This window comes from Vigna radiata, chromosome 5, assembly GCF_000741045.1.
Source record: "Vigna radiata var. radiata cultivar VC1973A chromosome 5, Vradiata_ver6, whole genome shotgun sequence".
Taxonomy (NCBI): Eukaryota; Viridiplantae; Streptophyta; class Magnoliopsida; order Fabales; family Fabaceae; genus Vigna; species Vigna radiata.
The window spans coordinates 33,018,916-33,043,096 of record NC_028355.1 but is presented as its reverse complement, the minus strand read 5'-3'; the positions used below and the strand labels follow the sequence as shown (position 1 = coordinate 33,043,096).

The 24,181-nt window shown below is 32.6% G+C and overlaps 3 protein-coding genes and 1 pseudogene across 3 annotated transcripts; 2 read left to right on the top strand and 2 right to left on the bottom strand.

Moving 5' to 3' along the window:
• Positions 1-586: 586 nt before the first annotated feature.
• Positions 587-2,997, top strand: LOC106760726 (60S ribosomal protein L11). Its single transcript, XM_014644135.2, has 5 exons — positions 587-734; positions 834-941; positions 1,042-1,084; positions 1,583-1,778; positions 2,606-2,997. Exons 1-5 carry the CDS (start codon positions 732-734, stop codon positions 2,799-2,801), a joined length of 546 nt encoding a protein of 181 aa, XP_014499621.1. The 5' UTR covers positions 587-731; the 3' UTR covers positions 2,802-2,997.
• Positions 2,998-3,409: 412 nt separating this feature from the next.
• LOC106760716 (inactive protein RESTRICTED TEV MOVEMENT 2) lies at positions 3,410-5,782 on the top strand. The gene is made up of 2 exons (XM_014644126.2): positions 3,410-4,109; positions 4,608-5,782. The coding sequence occupies exons 1-2, from the start codon at positions 3,965-3,967 to the stop codon at positions 5,585-5,587; spliced, it is 1,125 nt and encodes a 374-aa protein (XP_014499612.1). The 5' UTR covers positions 3,410-3,964; the 3' UTR covers positions 5,588-5,782.
• Positions 5,783-7,447: 1,665 nt separating this feature from the next.
• On the bottom strand, positions 7,448-11,057 carry LOC106760634 (annotated as a pseudogene).
• A 4,437-nt stretch (positions 11,058-15,494) lies between these two features.
• Positions 15,495-21,013, bottom strand: LOC106760704 (phospholipid-transporting ATPase 1). The gene is made up of 7 exons (XM_014644109.2): positions 19,011-21,013; positions 18,606-18,912; positions 17,473-18,175; positions 17,266-17,389; positions 16,914-17,133; positions 16,130-16,588; positions 15,495-15,970 (listed from the first exon to the last, which is right to left on the bottom strand). The coding sequence occupies exons 1-7, from the start codon at positions 20,620-20,622 to the stop codon at positions 15,751-15,753; spliced, it is 3,645 nt and encodes a 1,214-aa protein (XP_014499595.1). The 5' UTR covers positions 20,623-21,013; the 3' UTR covers positions 15,495-15,750.
• Between the last annotated feature and the right edge of the window lie 3,168 nt (positions 21,014-24,181).

Genomic DNA, 24,181 nt, shown 5'->3' with positions numbered 1-24,181 from the left:
GTACAGAATTTTACCATGTAAAAATTTCTTATATGTTATTGATGAAATAATAATATAATCAACAAATAAATTTAATTAAGTCTTTTTTGGCTATTTATTTATTACATGTGAAAAGAATCTCTTGGACATTACATGTATAGACAATTTATTTTTCAGTGTAACTTTTATTATATATTTAATATAATAATTAAACCATTCAAATCCTTTTATCTTTACTTTTTTTATTTAAAACAATTTTTAATTTTTACAATGTTTTATAAACAAGTTTTAGTTAACATCAATTTTAAATAAAATAAGAAAGGTCACTTTATTAAAATAGAAGAAGATAAACTATTATTAAAAACATAAAGCAAAGGAATGTTCATTCAAAAATTAGTTTTATTAAAATAAAAGAAATTAGTATCTATTTTAAATATATAGAGAGCTGTTCATAATGATCTGAAGGAAAATAAGCGTATTTTTTGCTTTATATTATAAATATTTAATAATTTTAAAAAGGACACCTTACATGAGAAAAAGAAAATACTAGTATTTTACGGGCTTAATTGTGCTAGATCCGACACGCCCTTGTGGGCCTTTGGGCCATCACTGCAATCGGGCCCAATGGAGTCCATGAAAGAAAAAACCCTAGTCTCCTTCTTCCCATTAGTTCGCATATTAGTCTCCTTCCTTCACTCTGCCGCTGCAAAAACACTACTCTCTGCGCGGGATTCCACACCATTCCTTCACAAATGGTAAATTCAAAATCTTACTCTTTTCTTCCGTTGCAGTTCTTTCTTTCTATCTTCTCAAACGAATTCAACTACTCTCTCATGTGATTATCGTTTTCGCAGGCCTCCGAGAAGAAACTGTCCAATCCCATGCGAGAAATCAAAGTGCAGAAACTCGTCCTCAACATCTCCGTCGGTGAGAGCGGTGATCGTCTCACTCGCGCTGCCAAGGCACTGATTTTTTTTATTTTTTTATTTTTAATTTTTGAGATAATTTTACCATGTTTTTCATCTTCTCTTATGCTCTCTTGTCTTTGCTCTCTCTACATAGGTGCTCGAACAACTCAGTGGCCAAACTCCTGTTTTCTCCAAAGGTATTATCATTTTGCGATTATTGAATCTCTAGTTTTGGATTTTGATGCAATTGTTGAGATCAAACAATAATTTAAGTAATGCAGATAAAATATACTTTTAATTTTCTTTATTTAGAATAGCTTTGTTTTTGTCCTTAAATTTTAAAACTCATCTTCGTGACTTAAGGTTTAGTCTCTTTGTTCAAACTCCTTCATGTCACTGAATAAGTGCTTTGGAACAAAAACGAACTTGGGGGTGAGGTGTTTGATGATAATAATAATAATATAAAATCAAGGTGTGTAAACAATTTGTAATTAATTTATTTCATGTAATATTGTTTGTAATGCAAGTGAATTCTTATAAAGGACTTGAAAGAAAGGTAATCCCTAATTTAAAAAATTTATACCATATTTTTTTGACAAAGAAACTTTGATCTAGCATTATTGTTATTATGATTCTTTGGCAATTGTGGAAGCCGTGCTTTTAGACTTTGATGAATTGATTATTGGGTATTGCAGCAAGGTACACTGTGCGTTCCTTTGGGATTAGAAGAAACGAGAAGATCGCATGCTATGTGACCGTGAGGGGTGACAAGGCGATGCAGCTTTTGGAAAGTGGTTTGAAGGTCAAGGAGTACGAGCTCCTGAGGAAAAACTTCAGCGACACTGGCTGCTTCGGCTTCGGCATTCAGGAGCACATTGATTTGGGAATCAAGTAATTTTCTCATTATGAATGACATAACTGCTTGTTCATAATATTTACATACCAATTTCATTTTCTGAGTTTATATAGTATTTTCTTACAGTTCAAATGATTGATTTTTTTTTTCTTATAGACGCTTGTCGTATGTAGAACTGAAATAGGGAGTGGAAGAAAACTACAATTTTTAAGAAATTGGAATTATGGAATAAAAGAAATAGAATAGTTGGTCTGTTTAGATGGATGACAATAGCAATTAGGAAGAACCGAAGAAAGAAGTGGGGAAATTTCTGGTTTTTTATTTGAAAGAGGGAAAAGAGTGTCGAACAGAAGAAATCAAAGAATTAAGTGTACTAGTTAAAAAATTAAGTCTATTACAATGAGTTTTTTTTATAAAGTTATATTATTTTTCCGTTAATTAGAATGCAAGTACTGTAAAACACCATTCAAGTAGACATTGTTATATATGGCTAATTTTATTTTTTGGTTAATTGTCAGCATAAAAGTCGTACTTAGAAGACGTTTTTTGGTTAATTGTCAGCATGAAAATCTTTACCATTACTTTTTACTATTCTTTTGGGATGGATTTCATGATGAGTAACATAATTTGAACTTGTCTTACCGTGCTGAATGTCTTTGATTCATGATGTATTTGACTTCAGAATGTATTATTTCCCTTTAATTGAAAACCTGACATTTCTAGCTTATTTCCATTTTTCCTTTCTACTTTTCTGTAACACAACTTATGTAACATTATCTTCCATTGAAAATTTGTTATTTTTATCTTCTCTCTATTGCTTTAGAAACAATCAATGTTAATAAGATTTGTGTGCATGAATTAGGTATGATCCTTCTACTGGTATTTATGGAATGGATTTCTTTGTTGTTCTGGAGCGCCCTGGATATCGTGTGGGACGTCGTCGTCGTTGCAAGTCACGTGTTGGAATCCAGCACCGAGTGACAAAGGAGGATGCCATGAAGTGGTTCCAAGTTAAATATGAAGGTGTCATCCTAAACAAGTCCCAAAACATTGTTTAGTTTTAGTCAGGCCCCTCTGTTCTTCCTTACCCTTTTTTGTTCCTTTTTTCAATTATCAGTACCGGATGTTATTTTTAAAAGTCACTAGCTGTTTGACAATTTTTTTTTTAATATCATTAAATTTTGACATGCATATTTATTATAACATGTATTTTTGTCATTTATCTGCTTACCATCCGGATGAAATTGAATTGCTTATGTAATATCTTAATATTTTAGCTTCATTTGATCTTGCAATTGTAGTTGACAGAATATGTCACTTAGCTGATATTCTTCCCAGGGACCACACTTTAGAATGGAAGATTAGGACTACCGTTTTTTTCTTTCTTTCATGTTTGTTATAATCTTTCTAATTTCCAAATATGATTTTTGTTCTTTTAATTACTATATCGGTTAAACATTATTTTATATAATCTATTATTTTATCTTAAACATAGTGTTCTGTACAAATTAAAACAATAGTTACAATCATATAATCACATACAGTATGCGCTAATTTATTGAATCTTGTAATATATACCTTAAATGATGTGATTTTTGGAAGTTGAAAATTAAAGATAATTATTTGAAAGGAATTAAAAGTTCAAATTTAAATACTTTTAGGACTTCGAAACCAATTCTTAATTTTATACAAAATTAATAAAAGAATGAGGATGAGTATAAAAAGGGACAAAAAAAAAATGAGGATGAGTATAAAAAGCTTGGTTGGAGTCCTTTGAAGGTATAGTTTAGGTAGAAAACTTGACATGAAAGAAAGAAAAGGAAGCATGAAGATGAATAAGAAAGATAAAAGACGAAAGTGTTTTCTTCATGTGAACAGCCATAGAAGTTGGTAGAATTGGGTTAAAAAACCCAAAATTATAAGCAAAACTCTTATCATTTTTTCACATTCTGACATTGTTCTGTAAGTGTAGAAGAAAAACAAAGAACAATTGCTTTATTTGAGAAAGAAGTTATGCCTCAACTTCCGTAGGCAGGGAAGGGAAAATCCAACCCTAATACATTAACCAACCAAAGTACAGAAAAGGAATAGTCTCTTCAACAAGAAAACCAAGAGCCACATGCATATAAATTCAATTCTATAACCTACATATGTAGAACCCTATCTATCTCAAAACATTTTAGTTTATTATTTGTGAGATTCAAACCACAAGTGCCAAATCATGGCTTCTGGAGCAAGAACACCAAAATCAAGATCAAGATCAACAAGAACACAATCTTCCATTCGTCCTTTGTATGAAACCTTTGAGCCCAAGTCAGAGATGAAGGAAAATGAAAATGCATATCTTCTTCATGTTTATCTTCCTGGTCAGTGCTTTTCATTCTGTCACTTTTTTCTTTATCATTGTTAATTATAGAAAAATGATATTTTTTTACACAATTTTTTTTACATTTATTTGATATTATTTTTCTTTATTTTTTACTTTCTTTTTTTTTTGAAAAATTACAAAATTTTATTTATTAAAAATTATTTTATCCTGTCAAAATGAATGTAAACTTATGTGATGTTACTCTTAATTATAATGATTGGTGTCTTTCTTGAAACATACTTTTTATTCTTCTATTTCTATTCATCAATAAAATCACATGAGTGTAAATAATTATGACAGGAATTAAATATTAGGGACAATATAAATCTTTTCAATCACTTTGCATATTCTATCTATATTAGAATAAATAAAATTTTAACATGTGAAATTTTCTAAACCACATTATCACCAATTTAGTAAGAGAGATCATATCAACTTTATTTAACTTTAGTTAAAGTTAAAATTAATCTATCAGTGTATCTTCGACATTATGCAGGTTTTGTAAAGGAGAAGATAAAGATAAATTTTTTGAGAACTTCTCGGTTGGTGAGGGTGACAGGAGAACGACCATTGGGAGGAAACAGAATAAGCAATTTCGAGCAAACATATTCTGTTCCAGAAGATTGCGAGGTGGAAAAACTCCATGGTAAGTATGAACTTGGAACTCTCACTGTTACAATGCCAAAGAAATCCATTAATGCTTCTCAAGTTTCACCCAAAGCACAAGAAGAAACACCACAAAAAACACCTCCAACTCCATCACTCAGTTCCTCAGAAAAACCAGTGCTTGATCAGCCAAAGCCTAAAGAAGTAGCCATGCCTCCAAAATCTCCAACCCCAAGAATGGAACAAGGAGAAAAGTCTATCAGAGATAGGTCACCAAGGCCAAAACCTGTTCAAGAGGAAACCATGTTGAAATCCTCACCACTTTTTGCTTCAACCCCAGTAAAGGAAACAGGTAAATCTCAAAAGGGTCAAGAGGAAATTGAGCCAAAACTCACATCAGTGGGTGATGACAGAAAAATAGACCAGGAGAAGGAGGAAAATAAGCAAAATGACATTGCAACATATATAGAAAAAGTGAAGAAGAGAATGCATGAAAAGGAAGATAAAGTTGATTGGAGTAGTCTTGAAGAGAGAATGAAGTCAGGTCAGAGATACATTAATCATGATGAGGTTTGGAAAGGAGCAGAAATAATGAAGACAAGAGCAAAAGAAGCTGCAGAGAAGGGAAAAGAAAGCAGTGAGAGTAACATTGAGAAAAGAAAGAGAGAAGAGGATGATGAGATGTATAGAATAGGGAAAGGAATAAAAGAAGTGGTTGCTTCAGCTAAAGAGGTAGTAACCAAAATTGGAGAAGGAAAGTTGAATGAAGAAGAAAAGCCTTTGGTTGCAAACATGGGTGCTGCAGTTCTTGTGATTATGGCCTTGGGAGCTTATGTGACTTACAAGTTCACATCTTCTAGCAAAGCATGAAATGAAACTGCTTTTATATTCATTTGCAACATTTTCTTTGGAATCTTGGAGAGTGTAATACAAGTGATTATAATGGTGAATGTGTATGTATGAGAATGATGAGATTTCACACCTTTTAAGTTTCCTTGTTCTACAAAAGAATTACTAGATTTGGATATTGGCAAAATGAATATAGAAAGTAATTTTTAATGTTAAAAGGTTTGAATTCTTCAAAAGGGATTGCATAGATATCATTTTAAGAAAAGGATCTTTACAATTGAGTTATATAAGAAAAGTATCCTTAATTAAGGTAATATAATTAATCAATATATGTGACCTAACAAATGGAAAAATAACTTTTTTCATAATTATATAGGCCGTTTGTATCAAACTTTGTTTTTTGTTGAGCATAGTGTGTTCAATTTCTTTAATATCTTCCTTTTTGCTTAAAAAAAAGAACTTAAAATGTATGAGAAGAAACCTACTTAATTTTCTATTAGGCGGGGAAACTTATTAGAACATACCACCTGAATCTTCTGTTATATATTAAGTATTTTCTAAATAATGTTTTGGAGTATCAAATTATAGTTGTTAGAGATTATATATTGATTCAAATTTTACAAGTGGATATTGATAAAGCAAATATATACTAATTATGTGTTTACATTAACTATGTTTATACTTAGAGACATTGAGTTGGTTATCCAAGGTAGAGAACTATAGCTTTATATATTATTAAAGCTTTGTACATGATAGTTATGCAAGCATGCAAGGAAGCTACTAAATTCAAAGAACAATGAAGAAACTCAGGCAATTGTATAGAAGATTGAGTTGTGGCGATCAAAGTGTCTTATACAAGAATTTTTTTTTTTATTTCATTTTAGGACAAAACACATAAGTGTATGATACCAATTTGTTGGAGAAGTAGTAGAAAGAAATGTCGATTTGTAAAAGATTTATACCACTAGAAGTTTATGTGACATCAATTTTACTTTAGTCTATCACAAATGTTTCGGTTATGGAGTCAAGATTATAAGTCTTTCAAGTTATTTATATCCAACAGTTTGTTTGTCATTTACTTGCTTTCGTACTAAAAAATTATCTGTAGAAGGTACTCTTATGTCTATAGATTTGACAAGCTTAACAATAAATGCATAATCAATTTAACCAATCTATTTCAAACTTATATTTATAGATTTTGGAATGAGTTTCAAATTAGTATAGACCTAATTACGACTCAGCTGGTAATAATCGTTTTTGTTTTAAATTAATCATCATCAATCTTAATTTTTGTTTAAGGTTGATTCCTCGATCCACATTATTCGGTATACTAATATCTGGATGATCTATCGGATATTCTTAACTATGTGGGCTGTACGATCCTAAACTAGCCATACGGTACAATAAACATAAGCAAACATGAATATCAAAGAATAAATCATACCATTAAGACTAAATCATGACCTTTTAAATTTTCTTAAAAGCCCGTATTTTTCCTGGTTTTCATTAAAAATGAGTTTTAAATACATATTACATTGAAGTAATTTTACTACAACTAGTTTCTACTTTTGAATTTTTTCTTATCCACTTGGTGTAGACATTATGTAAATATGCAAATAACAATACTACATTATTTCTGAAAATGAATTGAATCTTTATATTGTCATAAGTAGTCAAACCAATAACTCACTTAAAAAAATGACATAATTATAAACACATTACCAAACTCAACCAAAATCATTAGTCTATTACATGAAAGTCTAATGACTTAGCTATCACAAGCATTCTGTTATCCTTAATGTAAGACTTATAAAATCATTAGAATAAGAGTGAAACATAGATTGGTATTAGATTGATATGTAGTTGTAAGAAATAAAAACATTATCTAGCATCCACTAGTGAAATAGACACCTCGTTAACTGAAAAAGATGTTTGTTTTTCAGTAGAAGATTCAACTTCATTAGGAACCACTCTTTCAATCAAGAAACCAGGCTCCTTTGGCTGAGCTAAAATAGTTTCATTGGTCAACATAACAACCACTGATGCCATGTTTGGTCTGTCATTCGGATGATGTTGTACACATAAAAGACCAACTTGAATGCAACGTAAGGCTTCTGATACAACGTATGAGTCTTCTAAATACATATCAACCAATTTCGTTGCTTCATTATCTTTCCACAATTTCCAAGCCTGTCACAATTTAAAACCAATTGTTATATACATTTCATTAAATTTTATGTGTATAATATATACCTGATTTTGTTACTTACATGTCCAATGAGATTACTAGTATCACTTGTATATGTAACTCCTGTATTTTTCTTTCCACTCACAATCTCCAACAATAGTATGCCAAAGGTGAATACATCTGATTTTATGGAGAATAAACCATCAATGGCATATTCTGGTGCCATATAACCACTGAAAAAAATATCATAAAAATTAATTTGATATTAAATTTTTGTAAATATAGGTAGTAAAGTATTCTAGAAATAAAGTTAAATTTAGATGTTATAAGATAATTATTATGAGTAACCGTGATTATTGCATTAGGAGAGTAAGAGAGTCAATTAGTATGTTATGTTTTTTCTTATTTATGGTCATTATATTGTTGTAATAATTGGAAACATTATGACTTGAAAATAAAAGATCAGATGTTTGTCTTTAAATTGTAAAGTTTATGGAATGAAAAGGACTATGATATTTTAACAACTTTTTGATAATAGATCATGTGTTACTATTTTATTGGTTCGTATATTTAAAACGGACCAATCATAAATTGTTACATAAGCGATTGTAAAAAGATTGTCAAAAAAAATTGTTAAAGATACATTTTCCTTATGGAAAATGAAAATACATTAGAAGCATATTCAAAAATATCAAATATAAAATTTTCTAACAAATATACTTACTATGTTAGTTAGAAAATCTAAAATTTTTGGTTTCCCTTCAATTTGATCATCACCACAAAGTCGTGCTAAGCCAAAATCTAAAATTTTTGGATTCATATCATCATCAAGCAAAATATTACTTGCTTTCAGATCTCTATGTATGATCCTTAGTCTAGAATCTTGATGTAGGTAAAGAAGTCCATGAGCAATTGCAGATATGATGTTGAAGCGTTTCGACCAATCTAAAAGTTTACTTTGAGTTGAATCTGTTGAAGATATTCATTTTTGTTGATCAGTATTTTCTTTTCAAAATGAAATACAAAATAAATCAAATAATTAACAAAATTTATAGCGATACCAACCGAAAATAAATGAATCTAAGCTTTTGTTGGGCATGTATTCATATATTAACATTTTCTCTTCTTCTTGAATACAACAACCAAGAACCTTAACAAGATTTCGATGTTGAAGTTTTTCACACAATATAACTTCATTCTTGAATTCTTTAATTCCATGAGATGAGCTCGTTGAGAGTCTTTTGATGGCAATATCTCTTCCATTAGGGAGTGTACCCTAAATTTTTATAGTTAGTATATAATTTGTTGATTAATAAATGAATTAGGGTTTGTCTTAATAACCAGCATTTCATACCTTATATACTGGTCCAAAACCACCTTCTCCAAGCTTGTTATCTTCTGAGAAACCATTGGTGGCAACATATATTAAAGCGAGATCAAACAAAGGAAGCTCAACATCTTGGTTTTTTTCATCATCTTTGGTTGATACTGTTGAATAAAATAAAGTTCTATATAAAAAAAATAAGAGATGGACATAAATTTATATATACATAAGATACCTCCATTGATAAAAGGCTTTTTTAGAATGATATCAAAAACAAATCCGTACAAAATCTTTAAAAATAAAAATCCAAAGCTTTGACTAAGGAAACATGCAAGAAACTTACCTTTATGCTTTCTTTTTCTTATGTAAATACATAAGAAGACAACAAGTAGCAAAATAGTGATCGACACAATTGGAATCGTGATTACTAAAACCCTTTTTCTTGTATCTTCATCTGAACCTGCATTTTTCAAATTTCATGTGTATGATGAAGAAGCAGACACAACAATTCTAATATTTCGAACAAGAAAACATGCAACATAGTTACCCTTCGAATGTATATGTCTTGTCGGCTTGCTTGAACCAATTTCAAATCAATAAGATCACCAAACCAAATGGCACAACCGCTGCCACCTTCCCTTATGTCCAAGTTTGAATAAGCCATGCAAGAACAATTTTTCAAGCATTCGATCCTACAATCTTCAAGTGACATGTTTCCGTAAGTCGAAGAACTTCTCGTATCAGGAACTTTCATCGAAGCAAATCTTCGAAAACCATCTTGATTTTTCACCCCACAACTCCAAGGTTGACTACGCACACATCCTTGTGACCAGTCAAGGGAGTTCCAATTCTGGGGAGATTTTGGTTCAAAGCCTTCCAAACACTGGCAAATTGGTGTCTCGTTAACCTTGCAATTTCCATTTGGACCACATGTGTTCTAAGGATCACAATCATCTCTAGGAACAGACTCATAAACCCTCCAAGTTTTGTTTTCAGGAATCCATGTTATGCGATGGCGATGAAGAAGGGTTTGGTTCAAGTAAGTTATTGAGATCACAAACTTGTTCCTGAGAGAGTATGAGTAGTAAATCTCATTTGAATCATTCACAAATTTTGTGTCAACAATTGGAGTGATTCTCAACACAGGTTGGCCACTGAACCCTGCTCCATTCCAAGGTCCACTTCTTTGATACTCAACTGAACCTTTCTTCAAAACCAATTCAGGGTAACTACTAAGGACCATACCCCAACTTAAGTTCCCTGAAGATGGATCATCCCAGCTCTTCCATGCCCTTAACTTCCTATCAATACCCCTTTTAAGGTCCCATCCAAGCTTCATTCCTGGCAAGAGAGTATCACAAGGGTAGTCAAAGCTTTGCCACAAAAACCTTTCTTCTTTCTCATTGTTGCTGTTGTTACTGCTATTCCCTTCTTTAACTACCAAGTTTGCAGTGTCTAAGAGCTGCACCATGGGATTCAACAGAGGTTGAGTTGTGAGTGATGTGATGTTTGTTGACCAGACAGTTTCATTGTTGTTGTCAAGAAGCACCATGTTGCCTTCATTTGTGATGATTAACATGTTGTCGCTGTTGTTGTTGCCTTTGATTGGACTGTCACGGTTGACAACCCAGACAATGGTTTTGACTGGGATGATTCTGTACCATATTCCTATGTAGCGGTTTGTGGAACTACCGGGACTGAAGAACCCTAACTCAAAGGTTCCACCATTGGAAACTAAGGTACTTCCATCATCATGAAGTGGCTGAGATTGAGTGATGGTGTCTGATGCTGTGGAAGATTGAGAGAAGAAGATTATTACTAGCTTGAAAATGGTGATAGAAAGAATGAATGGATGAGTTGCCATTTTTTGTGTGTGCATGCAACAAGCACAAACGATGAAATATGTGTGAAAGGTGAGTTGACTAGAGATGTGTTGGTCAATGGAAAGTTTCCATCCATGGCGGTCAATCGACGGCAACGGAGTGATATAGTAAATTATTTGTCAGTGACGTTGATGAAACAAAAGGGTTATCTAGAGAAAATTCCCAGTTGATCACATACAATATTGCTGGGTCAAATGACAGAACATGTTCACTTGTTCTTCAAACATTGTTGTACAACTATGATTCGTTGGCTAATATTACATGTTAGAAGAAAATTCAATAATAACGATTGATTTTGTGATTTGTTTTTTTGTTTCTCGTGTGTTTCATATTACTTATTTAAACATTAAAGACTCACATTTCTCGGATTCAAACTTTAGTTTATGATATTTGATATTCCATTGAACCAATTCTAGTTTAATTTTTTTTCAAACTTTGGTGGCGTTTTGCTGGAATTTATTGCATTGATTTGACTAGTGGTGCATTCTTCTCGTTTTGAACAGAAAATGAGAAACACATTCATTTTAATAAAGTCGCATTTAAGTCGTTTTCAGTAACAAATTATTTAACATAAAAAATTAGTCACATCGACTATAGGAAGAGTTTGTGATTAACATTAACAATTAATTAATAATTTGAAAATTTTATAATGTAAATTTTGAAGGAAATGAATTTGTATTTGAATGTTTATATGTGTTTAAGCAGAAAGGAGATTGACGTTATTTAAGCTTAAATATATTTTAACCTAAAAAAATACTAAAGTGATAGAATGGGAATTTTTCATCCTAGTACAAAAATATGATTTAACTTCGTTTAATAAGTTTCAATTTAAAAAAAAAAATCTTTCGAAATACAATGACCCTTTTGAAATTATTTGTATAATTCAAAATTTATAATTGTCTAAATAATTTTATAAATTTAATGTTACTGTACTTTTGAAAGATTTTATACTATATGTGAAACTATAGACTTCGGCTATAGATTAAGTCGAAGCTTATACTCTAGTTGCATGAGTATATGGACTTGGTATTTTTATAAATGTTTATATCCATTTACATAGGATAAATTTGTGAAAGGTCATTATTGCATACCGTTAGTGCATATTCTCTTCCTTTGTTGTTGCAATTTAGCTGTTTCCTCCATTATAGCTTTTATTGGGATTCAACTTTGTCTTCATTATCATTCTTCTTGTTTCTTGTTTATCTTTTTTTTTTCTTGTTTTTCTTTTCTTTCTCTAAATGTTGTTTTTCTTTTCGTTTTGGTGTTATTGTTGCATTTTGGTGGTCATTGTTATTTTTTCGCATTGGAGCGTCACAACATTGTAGATTTGTGTTGGTCTTGATTTGTTATGTTTGGGACATCACAACATTGATGTTGTCTTTGTTGTTGGTTTGTGTTTGAGTGGTGTGTCTTGGTCTCTCTCAATCTTGTTCTTGCTTGTTTGACCAAAACTTATTGTTTTAATTTTTTATTTTATTTTTAATCATTTTATGCTTTAGTTATCTTACCAATTGAAGTTTATTCGAGAGGTATACGCTTTGGTTAGGAACCAAAGCTCAAACTCTCCTTCTTCTTTACTTTGTCTAGATATGCTTCAATTGTAGAATCGAAATATAATGGTGAAAACAATTGGTGTTAAAGCTCTTCGTTGCACTAGTGCTTGTAAATAACCCAATTAATTTCTTGCAATTAGGTTAGGGATTATTCTCCTATAATTAAGCTAATCAATTTCCTCTCATTACGTTATTAGTTTTCAATAATTGGTATCAAAGTCACGTGTTAGATTCGTTCATAGCAAAATTTGTTCTTTGTCAGATCAATTGTTCTATTAGTTACCAGGTTGCTATTAGACTACCCATTAATGTCTAATCCTACGTTCAAAATGTATGTATCTTGATGTGAGGGAGGTTTGTTGGAGATCCCACATAGACTAAAGATAAGACCAATTCAAAGTATATAAGTGGGTGCAAATGAAAATCTCACCTTATAAGATAGTTTTATGGGGTTGAGTTAAACTTAAAGTTTACTTCTTAACACGGTATCAGAGCATGTCCCTTGCACTAAGCACATGCTAGGATAGAAATGCATTCTACGTTAGGATACCTTATAGTATGGTTTGCACCTATATTCAACCTTTATTGAGAAACTTATTTATTATATTGATGTTGATTGGGGTGGATATCCTAACACCAGACACTCCACATCTATTTATTATGTGTTTCATGCATTTTGCTTGTTGCTTCTTAGATGAACACTTATTTGTGTTGAATCCATCTTAGCCCAATGTTACTTTACATCTTTATAAGCCTTAGTTAATGCTTCTGCACTCCACTTGAATACACATCGTTGTTCTTAATTATTGGTTCCATAGGTTTAGTTGGTCATTGACTTGATTGGACTCGAGTGAGTCCTACTTGACTTAGTATGAGATACATTTTACTCACCTCGACCTACACCCAACTAGACTCAACCCTATGTGGGTTCAATTCAACTTGACCTTTTGTGGCTTAACTCGACTATAATGTAAGCTTGAATCAACATAATAGGACTCTATTAACCTTGGTTTGACTTGAGACCAACTCATATAAACCCAGCCTATGGGGATTTTGTTGTTATTTTGACCCCTTGGAGTTTTTTTTTTTTTTGTGGGCATTTTATCCTTGTGGTGTTTTTAACTCTAATCCATGTAGGTAAGGATCAAACCCTCTAGGTTGGGACAAATTAATAAGTCTAATTATAAGGTTGGAGTCTAACCCAACCTACCTAAGCGTAGCTAGATCCATCCTAATTTGGTCTCAACAACCTATCTTTCATGACTTAGGCCTAACTTAACCTAACCTTTCCTAACTTAGACCCAACCTAACTTGGGCCTAACCTAACTTAGCCTAACCTACATTAGAGCCAACTCAGACTGATTTAGTTTGGCTAAACTTAAGCTTACCAAACTTGACTAACTTTAACCTAAGTTCAATCTGGTCTGAGTTATCCTAACCTAGGCTAGGCTCAACCCAACTTGACATGAGTTCTTCCTAGCCCAACCTAAACTGATATGGGCTCGACCTGACTCAGTCTCAGCTTGAGCTAGGTCATACTTAACCCAATAGATTTAGGTCTAACCTAATCTTGCGTAACTTCCTAACCTGACCTAAGTCCGTTCTAACCTAATCTCGCGTAACTTCCTAACTTGAACTAGTCTAACTTGGGTTTAACCCACCAAGCCAACCTGACCTAAGTCCGTTCTAACCTATCTTGCCTAAGCCTAACTTGAACTAGTCTAACTTGGGTTTGATCCACCAAGCCAACCTAACCTAGGTATAGCCTGACTCATCTTGATATATCCCTAAGCCAACTCCTCTTGGCATAAATTTAACTTTAATTAACCTAACTAGGCCTTACCCAACATGAACCAAACCTAACTTGGCCAAACATGGACTCGACCTTTCTTAATCTAATTTGAGTCCAACTTGACTCAGCCTTATTGAACCCCAACCCGACTTGACCTTACCTAGGCCAAACTCATTTATGGACTCACTCTAACTTGGTTTGATGTGGTCTGACCTGTCTTAGCTCAACTTGGGTTGATCAAGTCTCAATCCAACCAAATGTAGGCTAGTCTTTGTCCAACCTAAGCCATGTTTGTCTTAGTCTAACCTAAGTTAGGCTCGTCTCAACATGATCTAAGTTAGATACATCTCAGCTTGACTTGGATTGAGCTCATCTAAGTCCAACCTAATTTGGCCCAATCCAGGCCTTGCTAAACTAACTTGATATGGTCTTAGCCCAACTTAACTTGACATAGCTAGACTCAACCTGATCCTGCTCATCTTAATCTCTCAGTTTGACTCTATTTGATATTGTTTTATCCAAATTTAGTGTAGTCTAACATTATCTAACTTAAACCAACTCAAACTTATCTTGATTTTGAATTTTTTAAAAATTATCCATAACTAATCAAATGATAATTCAATTAATTGGAATATACTTGAAGTATGAATTTGTATATCAATTAGTATTTTTTTTTCATGTGTATAAAGATACTTTAAAGAATTTTTTTCATTCTCATTTTTAAAAGATTGAACCAATTAATATTTTTTACTTTAAAATTGTTTCATGAATTAACCCGATTCATGCAAATTTTGTGAGCAATAACCATCAATCTTTTTTCTTTTTTATTGAGTTTTTTTTCTGTGAACTTTTTTTAGTCTGACTGATGTTGGTAAGGACCAAGTCTATGAAATTGAGCAATGCCACCAGTCTAATAACCCAACTCCAAAACACACCTCTTTGTAGTCCTAAATTTAGCTATGGAATAGCACACTTTAAGATAAAATAACAAAGTTACACCCCTTTAACAATCCAATCTTAGATCTCCCTACCAATATTACATTTAACAAACAATGCACTGCATGATCCAAAGTTTAATTCTCTATCAATACTCTGTTTACTCTTTGTGATTCTTCAGAGAAAATAAATTACTAAATTTAAACAGTATAAATTCAACATCATCAAGGAGATAAGGAATTCAACCCTTTCATGTAAATAATAATAATAAATAAGAATAACAATAAGTAACAAGTAAACTATTTGCTTTTGTGCTTTAATCAATGCTAATTTACAACATGCTACATTTTATGATACAAAAGAATGAAGATTCAACAAACCTCTGAATAACAAAACCTCTATCCTTCGGATAGCAACCAATGAAATCCGGCAACAGATAGAAAAACTTTAAAGTAGACTAAAGAATATGCAACTTTACAAAAAAGAAAACAACAGAATATCACTTCTCTTATCTTGGTGGAATGTTTGAGATAGGAAGCATCTCTATTGCTGCACTTTCAACAACTCTCTCATACTCAATCTTCTCAGCTTCTCTACAAATCTGAATATCATTGGGAAAATAATATTCATAAACATATTTTACAACCAAACGTGGAAGCAATGCTGCTATTATGATTCCAAGCAACAATAACCAGAACAATCCAGTTCCTGCAGCATTAAAGAAGGCCCTGCATAGTCAAGGAGATACAAAGGTTAGTCTTTACATAAGTGAGTCTAAGTCCTACATTGGATAGAAATGAAAAAGTGTCTGTAAATTCATTGTCTTAATGCTAGAAGATTAGATTTATGGTATAAAATTAAGAAAGAAAGCAAAAGATAATGCATACCAGTAGCCAGGAAGATTGGGAAAAGCCTCAATGATCATGACACTAATGAAAGTTGCAACAATAGAACCCCAAATGGCAACATGGGTCACCCAATACCACCTTACAACGTCCATGGCCAGGTGCAAATTCACCAAAATAACAACCCCAAAAGTCCATAGGTCTCCAATGCTTGACACATCGACTGTGCTGCTCCAATATGCAAAGAGGGGTGCCCAGAAAATGACCATGCTTTGCCACAAAGTATCTAACATTGTCAAGGCAAACAGTTTCTTGTTGTAGGCCTCATGTCTCTGACCTGCCCCATAAAGTTGAGGGTACTTTAGGAGTGTCCTTTTACCGAGATCCTTGTCTAGAATAGCAACAACTATAGTTGGTAATGAGCTGTAGATTATTGAGTACAACGTCGTGCTCCATTCATTTATGGCAGTTGTCAAAGTGAAAGCAGTGTAGAGCACATACCTAAAAACACATACACATAACAAATTTACCAACATGTTAAGATCTGGAGGAATACTTCTACCAGCAAAAAAGACAAAAATACAATTGTTATCATACTTTTTAGCAGAAAATTGAACAAGTGAAAAGTCAATATAAAGGCCTTGTTCTTCTTTCTTTTTCAATCACAGTGTTGGTTTATGTTTGAATGAAAAACAGGTTTCAAAGCACTGTCACCCAATAACAGAAACTTTTGAAGGTGAAATTGGTGGGATAATGTGAAGTTGTACGAGTATAACCAAACCAGTTACAGACACATTTATACAGATTATTGGATTAAATAACTTACCAAAATAAGACTAGAACAAGGACAGCGTTTCTGTAAAAATTGTATAGAATCATGTAACCAAGTCGTTGGTAATTCCAGTGTCCATGTATCAGTAAGAGAGGAACCAAAAACCTAAACTGCCCCATTGCAAAATCAGATGCCATTACTGCTTGCCGACCCTCTTGTCCACTGATGCCAACTCCAACATCAGCCATTTGGATCATTGAGACATCATTGGCACCTGTAATGTAACACAAGCATAATGAATCAATAACACAACTCAACATAAATCAAACTGATAAAATACTACTAAATTTTCAAACGTTGTCCAAACTTTAAAATGGTGAATGACAAGTTTTAACAAATCTATTACCGTCTCCAATGGCTAGAGTCATGTCTGATGTCCTATTCTTCACAAGGGCAACAATGCCAGCCTTTTGCAGTGGAGCAACTCGGCAACATAGAACAACAGAACATCTACTTGCAAGTTGAAATAGCTGAATAAACAGAAGTAGCCAAAATCAACAAGAAGTAAAGTAGATTGTAAACATCATCCAAGATTGAATAGGACTAAACTAACCTCTTCTTCAAGTTCACTGTCAAGAATATGCACAAGACTGGTACCATCAATGATCAAGGCTATTGGATTTGCCTCTGAACCTCCTCCAGAATTGTTGGCAACGCTAGATGTGGACATGAGCTTTTTAGACATGACAAGGGCATCTTGCAAACTTTTTCTGCATGCTGCTCTGTTGTTGCTGTTGATTATAATCTGATTCATTTTGCTTGTAAGGAGCTTTGAGGAGTAGCCAATGGATATGGCAGTTTCTTGTTTGTCCCCAGTCAGAACCCACACTTTAATCCCTGCAATCCTTAGAGACTCAATGGATTCAGGCACACCTTGTTGCAGTTTATCTTCAATGGCAGATGCTCCTAATATACTGAGACTGTTCTCTACAATGCTAGAAACCTTGCGGAGCATAGCAGCCCTGCCAAAAACAGCAGTGCTTGCAGCCTCGAAGGATGCATGCCATTGCTCAAATTCTGAAGTATTCAAGTCTCTCATTCCAATAACAAGTGTCCTCAGACCAATGGAAGAATAAGAGTGAAGATGTGCTTCCGTGGCTCTTACTAAGTGCATGCTAAATGACTTGTCTATCACATTAAGCATGGATGTGTCTGCTCCTTTGACAAACACTTTCACAGAATTGTCAGGGTACCCCAATATGACTGACATCCTCTTCCTGTCACTGTCAAACTCATGCAAACCCAAGACATTGAACCTGCAATGCTCATATTAGGAAGATTCATTAGAAAAAGAAAAAGGGTAATAACCATTGAAGAGAGTTTCATCTCATGTTTATTACCTAACCATCAAGAGAGGTAAACTTAAAGTCACCAAAAAAAGAAGATAAGTAAAAATTTTATGTGTTTTCCTGTATCATAACATAAATACTGCACTGCCAGGGAACAAAGAAAACATAAACTGCATACAGCATATTCTCCAATTAAGACTTCTTAACAACTAAAACAGACATGAAAATCCAACAACAAAGATATCTAGACATGATTTCCTATCTGCTTAAACAACACTAGAATAGGACTATGAACTGCAAATTGGTTCATCATTTCCATTGTAAAAAATATGAAGTTTGTCAGTAACATTTGTGGAGAAAGAGAGAGAAAAACTAGTAAAAGAAAATTTCAACTTACTTTTGTCTTTTTCCATGAATATCGATGACTATATGGCCCGACGTTCGTTCTATTAGCATAAAACCGTAGGCTGCAGCAGCATAAGCTAATGCTTGTTCATCTGGTGATTCTCCTTGGTAATCTATCAGTTTGACATCAGGGTCAGGCGAGTCAACAACAATAGGCACAATAGTGTTGCAGGTTGCCAGTGCTAGAAAGAAATCATGAATCCGTTTTCCCTCCAAATTGAGAAATCCACTTCTTGCTAGCTGCAAAAGTTCTGGATTAACTTTCACCTTCATCTTTGGTCTGAAGACCTTTCCATCCACTGAGCACATAATAACAAAAAAATTCATTTTGTATTACTATTTCACCAATAAGCATAAAAAGGTGTGTACTATAATAAATGAGTAAAATAAATCTCACCTTCCACAGAATGTTCAACTTGATCACCCTCCATGCCGTTCTCTGTAGAACTGTAATCAACCCCCCAGATGCTTGCACATTGAAACTCCATCTTGTTCTGAGTTAGTGTGCCAGTTTTATCCGAGAAAACATACTTAATCTGCCCCAAATCTTCATTAATGTTCAAAGCTCTGCACTGAAACCTTGACTTTGTTTCCTCATCATACATTCTGTTGTCTCGGATCATGAAGAAGGCCTGACCAACCCTCACAAGCTCCATGGAAATGTACAAGGAAATGGGAATCATGACCTGGAACACTATAACTGACATGAGGAATGTGAAGAGAACTTCCAACCCCCATCCATAGTACTCGTAGCTTTCCACTTCCCCCTCTTCTGAAAAGTCTAGTTTCCTATAATATGGCAACAGATTCAACTCATCCTTGTGCCGCTTCAACCACACAGCAGCACAAACTGAGGTGATTGTACACAATGCCACGAGGAAGACAGAGAGCCAAATGATCTCAAAATTCATTCGTGTCTCCAATCTGCTCCTCTTAGAAGGAGCTCCTGAGCTGTTCAACATAGCCTTGGTCTCACTCCCACAATATGCAGCAACACCAATGGCCCAACTAGTATTCTTGAGCTCACATCCACGAAGCACAATGTTGGAGGATCCAAGTGATAACTTCTTGCCATCAACTTCCATGTTAGCCAGAAATCCATATATGTTCCTATTGGGTTTCTCACACTTGATCACCCCACCAAACCCCTCCTTACCATGCGTCTCTTGCTTTGCATACCTTGTCTTCAAATTTGACTCCCCATCTAGATTAATAGTCTGCACGTATGCAACCCCAGTTGGATCACTGGTTGAGAGCAACACAATATCACAGGGGATGGGTTCATTTGCCTTGATCTTTATCACCTCACCAACTCTAATATCCCTCCAACTCTTCTCCAAAAAGTTTCCATCAACCAAAACCGATGCCAACCTATTGTTCTCAACTTTATCACTCCTGTGCCTTCTCCAATCCTCATACGCATCCTTCACAGCTGTGACAAACAGCACAAAGGACAGTGGCAAGATCGAAACAGCTCTTCCAAAAACTGCTAGCTGAGGAAGCTGATTGAGAATGGCAATTATGAGAAAGTACACGTAAGCAATTCTGTGGAACTGTTCAAAAAGGTTCCTGGGAATGAAACTGAGGAGGGAGTATTTGCTCGTGCGGATAGAGTTTCCAGCAAACAAAAAGGTCTCATTCGTTTTCAAAGGGTCGTTTATGTACACTAACCTCGCATCCTCATCTCTGAGTTCCCTCTGAGACACGCTTAGTCCTTCAGAATCTGCACCCTTTGAGCCATACCTAACGGGAATGGATTTAGATGCCGAGCCGCTCAAACTCACTTCATGGATGGAGTTGTTGCTCTTGCTCCCAGAAGAGCGATTGGACATGGAACTTCTGCGTGATGACGAGCTAACAAGAGAGTTCTCAAACGGGTTGAAGACGTTGCCAAAACTTGAATTTGATGTTGGTTGTTCAGGAATATTAACAGAGAAAGGGTCTAGTTGGTAGTTATCAGGAGCTGCTGTCGACGGTGTCATGATCACATGTGGTCTCTTGGAACCCATGATTCATGAGTCTGTTGCAATGAAAACATGTGAAGGCTTGGAGAAACAACAAAAGCTGCAGCGTTGGAAAATTTAAGGAACTAACTAACTAACGTTGTGGTTGTGCAACAACTATGTATATATTATATAAAATATATGTAGCAGTTTAACCTGAACACTTTGAGAAGGGTAGTTGAAAACAGAGAAAAGGGTATATATGAAAGAGGTGTGAGATTGTTGAGGAAGAATAAGAAAAAGCGTGTTGGGGAGGAAGAAGTTTAAGGTCAAAGGCAATGTAGAGGGAAGATGAAGAACAAGTATAAGAAAGTTTGAATCTTTGAAAGAAAATAACAACTTTGAAGAACAAGTCGTAATGGGTGGCCACAGCATGTTTCTCTAGAAACTCATAATAACAATAATAATAATAACTTATTGATGTAGATTAGACTTAATTAAGATAATTAATTAATTTATTTGCATTAATTAATCAACCATATCATCCATTAATAAATCTATTATGTCTCCTTTTTAACTCAAATTAGAAAGTTTTTTGCTTAATAAATAATGTTGTTTCAAAGATTTAAAGAACACATAATTGAAAAGTAATTCTCTAGAAAGAGAGAAAAAGATTGAAGATAATAAACGTTCTTTGGTATCTTTGACTTGTAGTAATTAAAAAATAAAAATTAAAAATAATAATAATAATAGCATAATGTATTGTGTTTATCTATGGAAATGGAAGAAAAGTCTTTCTTGAGAGAGAAAAATGAAGACATGTATGCATAAGGGTCAATAACCAATTTAAATATATTCAATTTTGGCAAAAATATTATTAGTTTTTTAGTGAATTAATTTTAGCATAGAAGGATGATGTTCTAGAAAGTCAGCTAAGAGGGTTTATTATTATTAATATTAATATTAAAATATTAATATTCATTGTTTAGGGTTGTCAGAATTTGACTCAAAAAGAGCTATGACATTCATTTGACGTAACATTTTTTTATATATTGATGAGGAATCGTATCCCTATAAAAATTTGTTACAATCATGTTAAATAATTAATTAAAAAATCAACTATTAATAAAATAAAAATAGATCCAAAAGGTACGGATTAAGAACTTTTTTTACACAACAAAAATAGCATACGTATTATATATGGAAATAATTTACTAAAATAATCATATTTATAAAAAAAAATATAGATAATAATCATTGACAAATAGGAGGAGACACATAGCAACATTGATGATGATGATAATAACAAAAATTATTATTTTATTTGCAGCAGCCTGCTTGTGCAGTTTCTTTGTCATAATCAATTTAGATTTTTTAGTTAATTTTTTAGTAATTTGGATTTATTGTATATTAGATCAGTCTTTGAGAAACGACAATAACAAGGCTGCCTTATGGCATTCCCCTCCTAATTAATTAATTTGAATTAAATAATTAACTTTACTTTTTTAAGGACTGCAGATTTTCAATAATGAAGGACCCTTTTGCAAGTTTGTTTCGTGTTACTTTTATTTAAATAATACATTACTAAATTCGACAAATGCTTATTTCCATATTTACAAGAATATGTTTTTAGTTGATTTTGCTTTTAGTTTATTTTCAAATTATGGTATAATTTAGTTTTTCAATTTTAGAAAATTCTGGTTTTAGTCGTTTTACCAAAAATTTTTAACTTTATTTGTTGTTTCAAACATGTTTCATTATAACATTTGGATGGTTTACACTCTTTTACACATTTTTGCTTCAATGTTAACTGAGAAACGTGTTTGAAACAACAAATAATGTTAAAAAAAATTGGTAAAAAAAACTAAAACCAAAATTTTCTAAAGTTGAAATAGTTTGAGAATGAACTAAAACCAAGATCGCTTCAAACTATAAAGACTAAAAACATATTTAACCCTATTTATAATGATTCAATATTTTATTTTTATTTGTTTTTAATTCAACGTAGTTTCTATATTTGAAAAAAAAAATTTCTTCTCTTAAATAACATTAAATTCGTATAGAGGACGATGAACAAATAATATCTTGTCAATACAATCACTTACTTTTTTTTTACATATTTATTGTTCAATTTTAGAAGCAAAATAAGAAAGATGACACTAATATTAATAAAACATGAGAGATCAGATAAATGTTTTATAGAAAATATAGAAACATCATTGAGTTAAAAATAAATAGAGAAAAAACATTGAATTATTACTGAAAATGGAGAGAAAAAGGTTATTTAAAATGTAAGTGGTAATAAATATTATTCTAGGAAACTTTTTTGTTTTTGTCAACTTTCACTCGTTTTATTTTCTGAGCTGTTTACTTATTTCTTTCTAATAACTTAAATCTTTTTAAGTAGAACTAAATATCCTTAATTAGTCTAAAATAATAAGAAAAATATTAAATATGTTTAGTTTTGGGATAAAATAGATATGGTAAGTTTATGACGTAAGTTGTATTAAGTTATAAATATTTTTAAATTTAATTTAATTTTTTTAATGGAAATGAAGTGGACCACTATGGCCTTTTTCTTTCGAGCATTTCTTCCTGCACTTCTCTCTTTTTTTTCCTACACCCCTTCAGTTTTGAAATCTCACATTTACCCATGAACACGATGAAACAAAGTTTCCACAAATTCTCTTCTTCCTTGCACGAGGAGCCATTCTACCTCTGGTGATCACTCCATTACATACGTGTGGTATCGTAATGACTTCTATGTTAATATTTTGAACAAAAGTCATGATCAATAGTAGTGATTTCCAGTTTAACTAACATTGTGAGGAGCAATAACAACTTCAGTTGTGCATTATGTAAAAATGAAGTCATGCTCCATGATAACTTCTTCCAATTGTGTTATCTTCTTTTTTTTATAAAGAAACAAATTTTGTTACAACAATGAAGTCTAGGAGTTTAAAACTTACTAGTGTGTATGATTTGAGTACAACATGAAACTTATTAGTTTAAGTGATTTGAGTACAAGATGAATTTGAAAAAGGTGTGGGAAACATGCTGGAGATTCTGAATTGGAAGATGAAGGTTATGGAAAAATTGAGTGAGCAAGTAAACAACTCAAATAGCTAAGTAGAGTATGTTAATAGTTCAAATAATCTTGATAATTCAATAGCGTGAGTTGACAACTCAAAAGGAGTTCGGTAAGTTGGTGTAAAGTGGGTATTGTTCGTAATTTCAAGATGAAAAAGATATATTGATAAGGGCTCAAATAGGAGAAGCTTAAAAATCGAAAATATTAGCAACTTCATTTTTAATATAATAATGAAGTATAATTGTTGGAATTCCCTTTGTGTTTTGGTAGACAATGAAATTTGAATTGGTATACCAATATATATTGCTTATGGATATACATCAATTTATTTTTACCTTTAACATATTATAAACACAATGTTTTAACAAGTATTAAAATTATTTTATTAATTTAAAAATATTACATTAACAATTTCAACTTTTTACAACACATCATGGGATTTTCAACAAAAATGATATTACAATTATATTTATTACAGAGACAACAAACATTATCTTTATTAACATTTTCAACCATTTTTTCAACATAAAAACA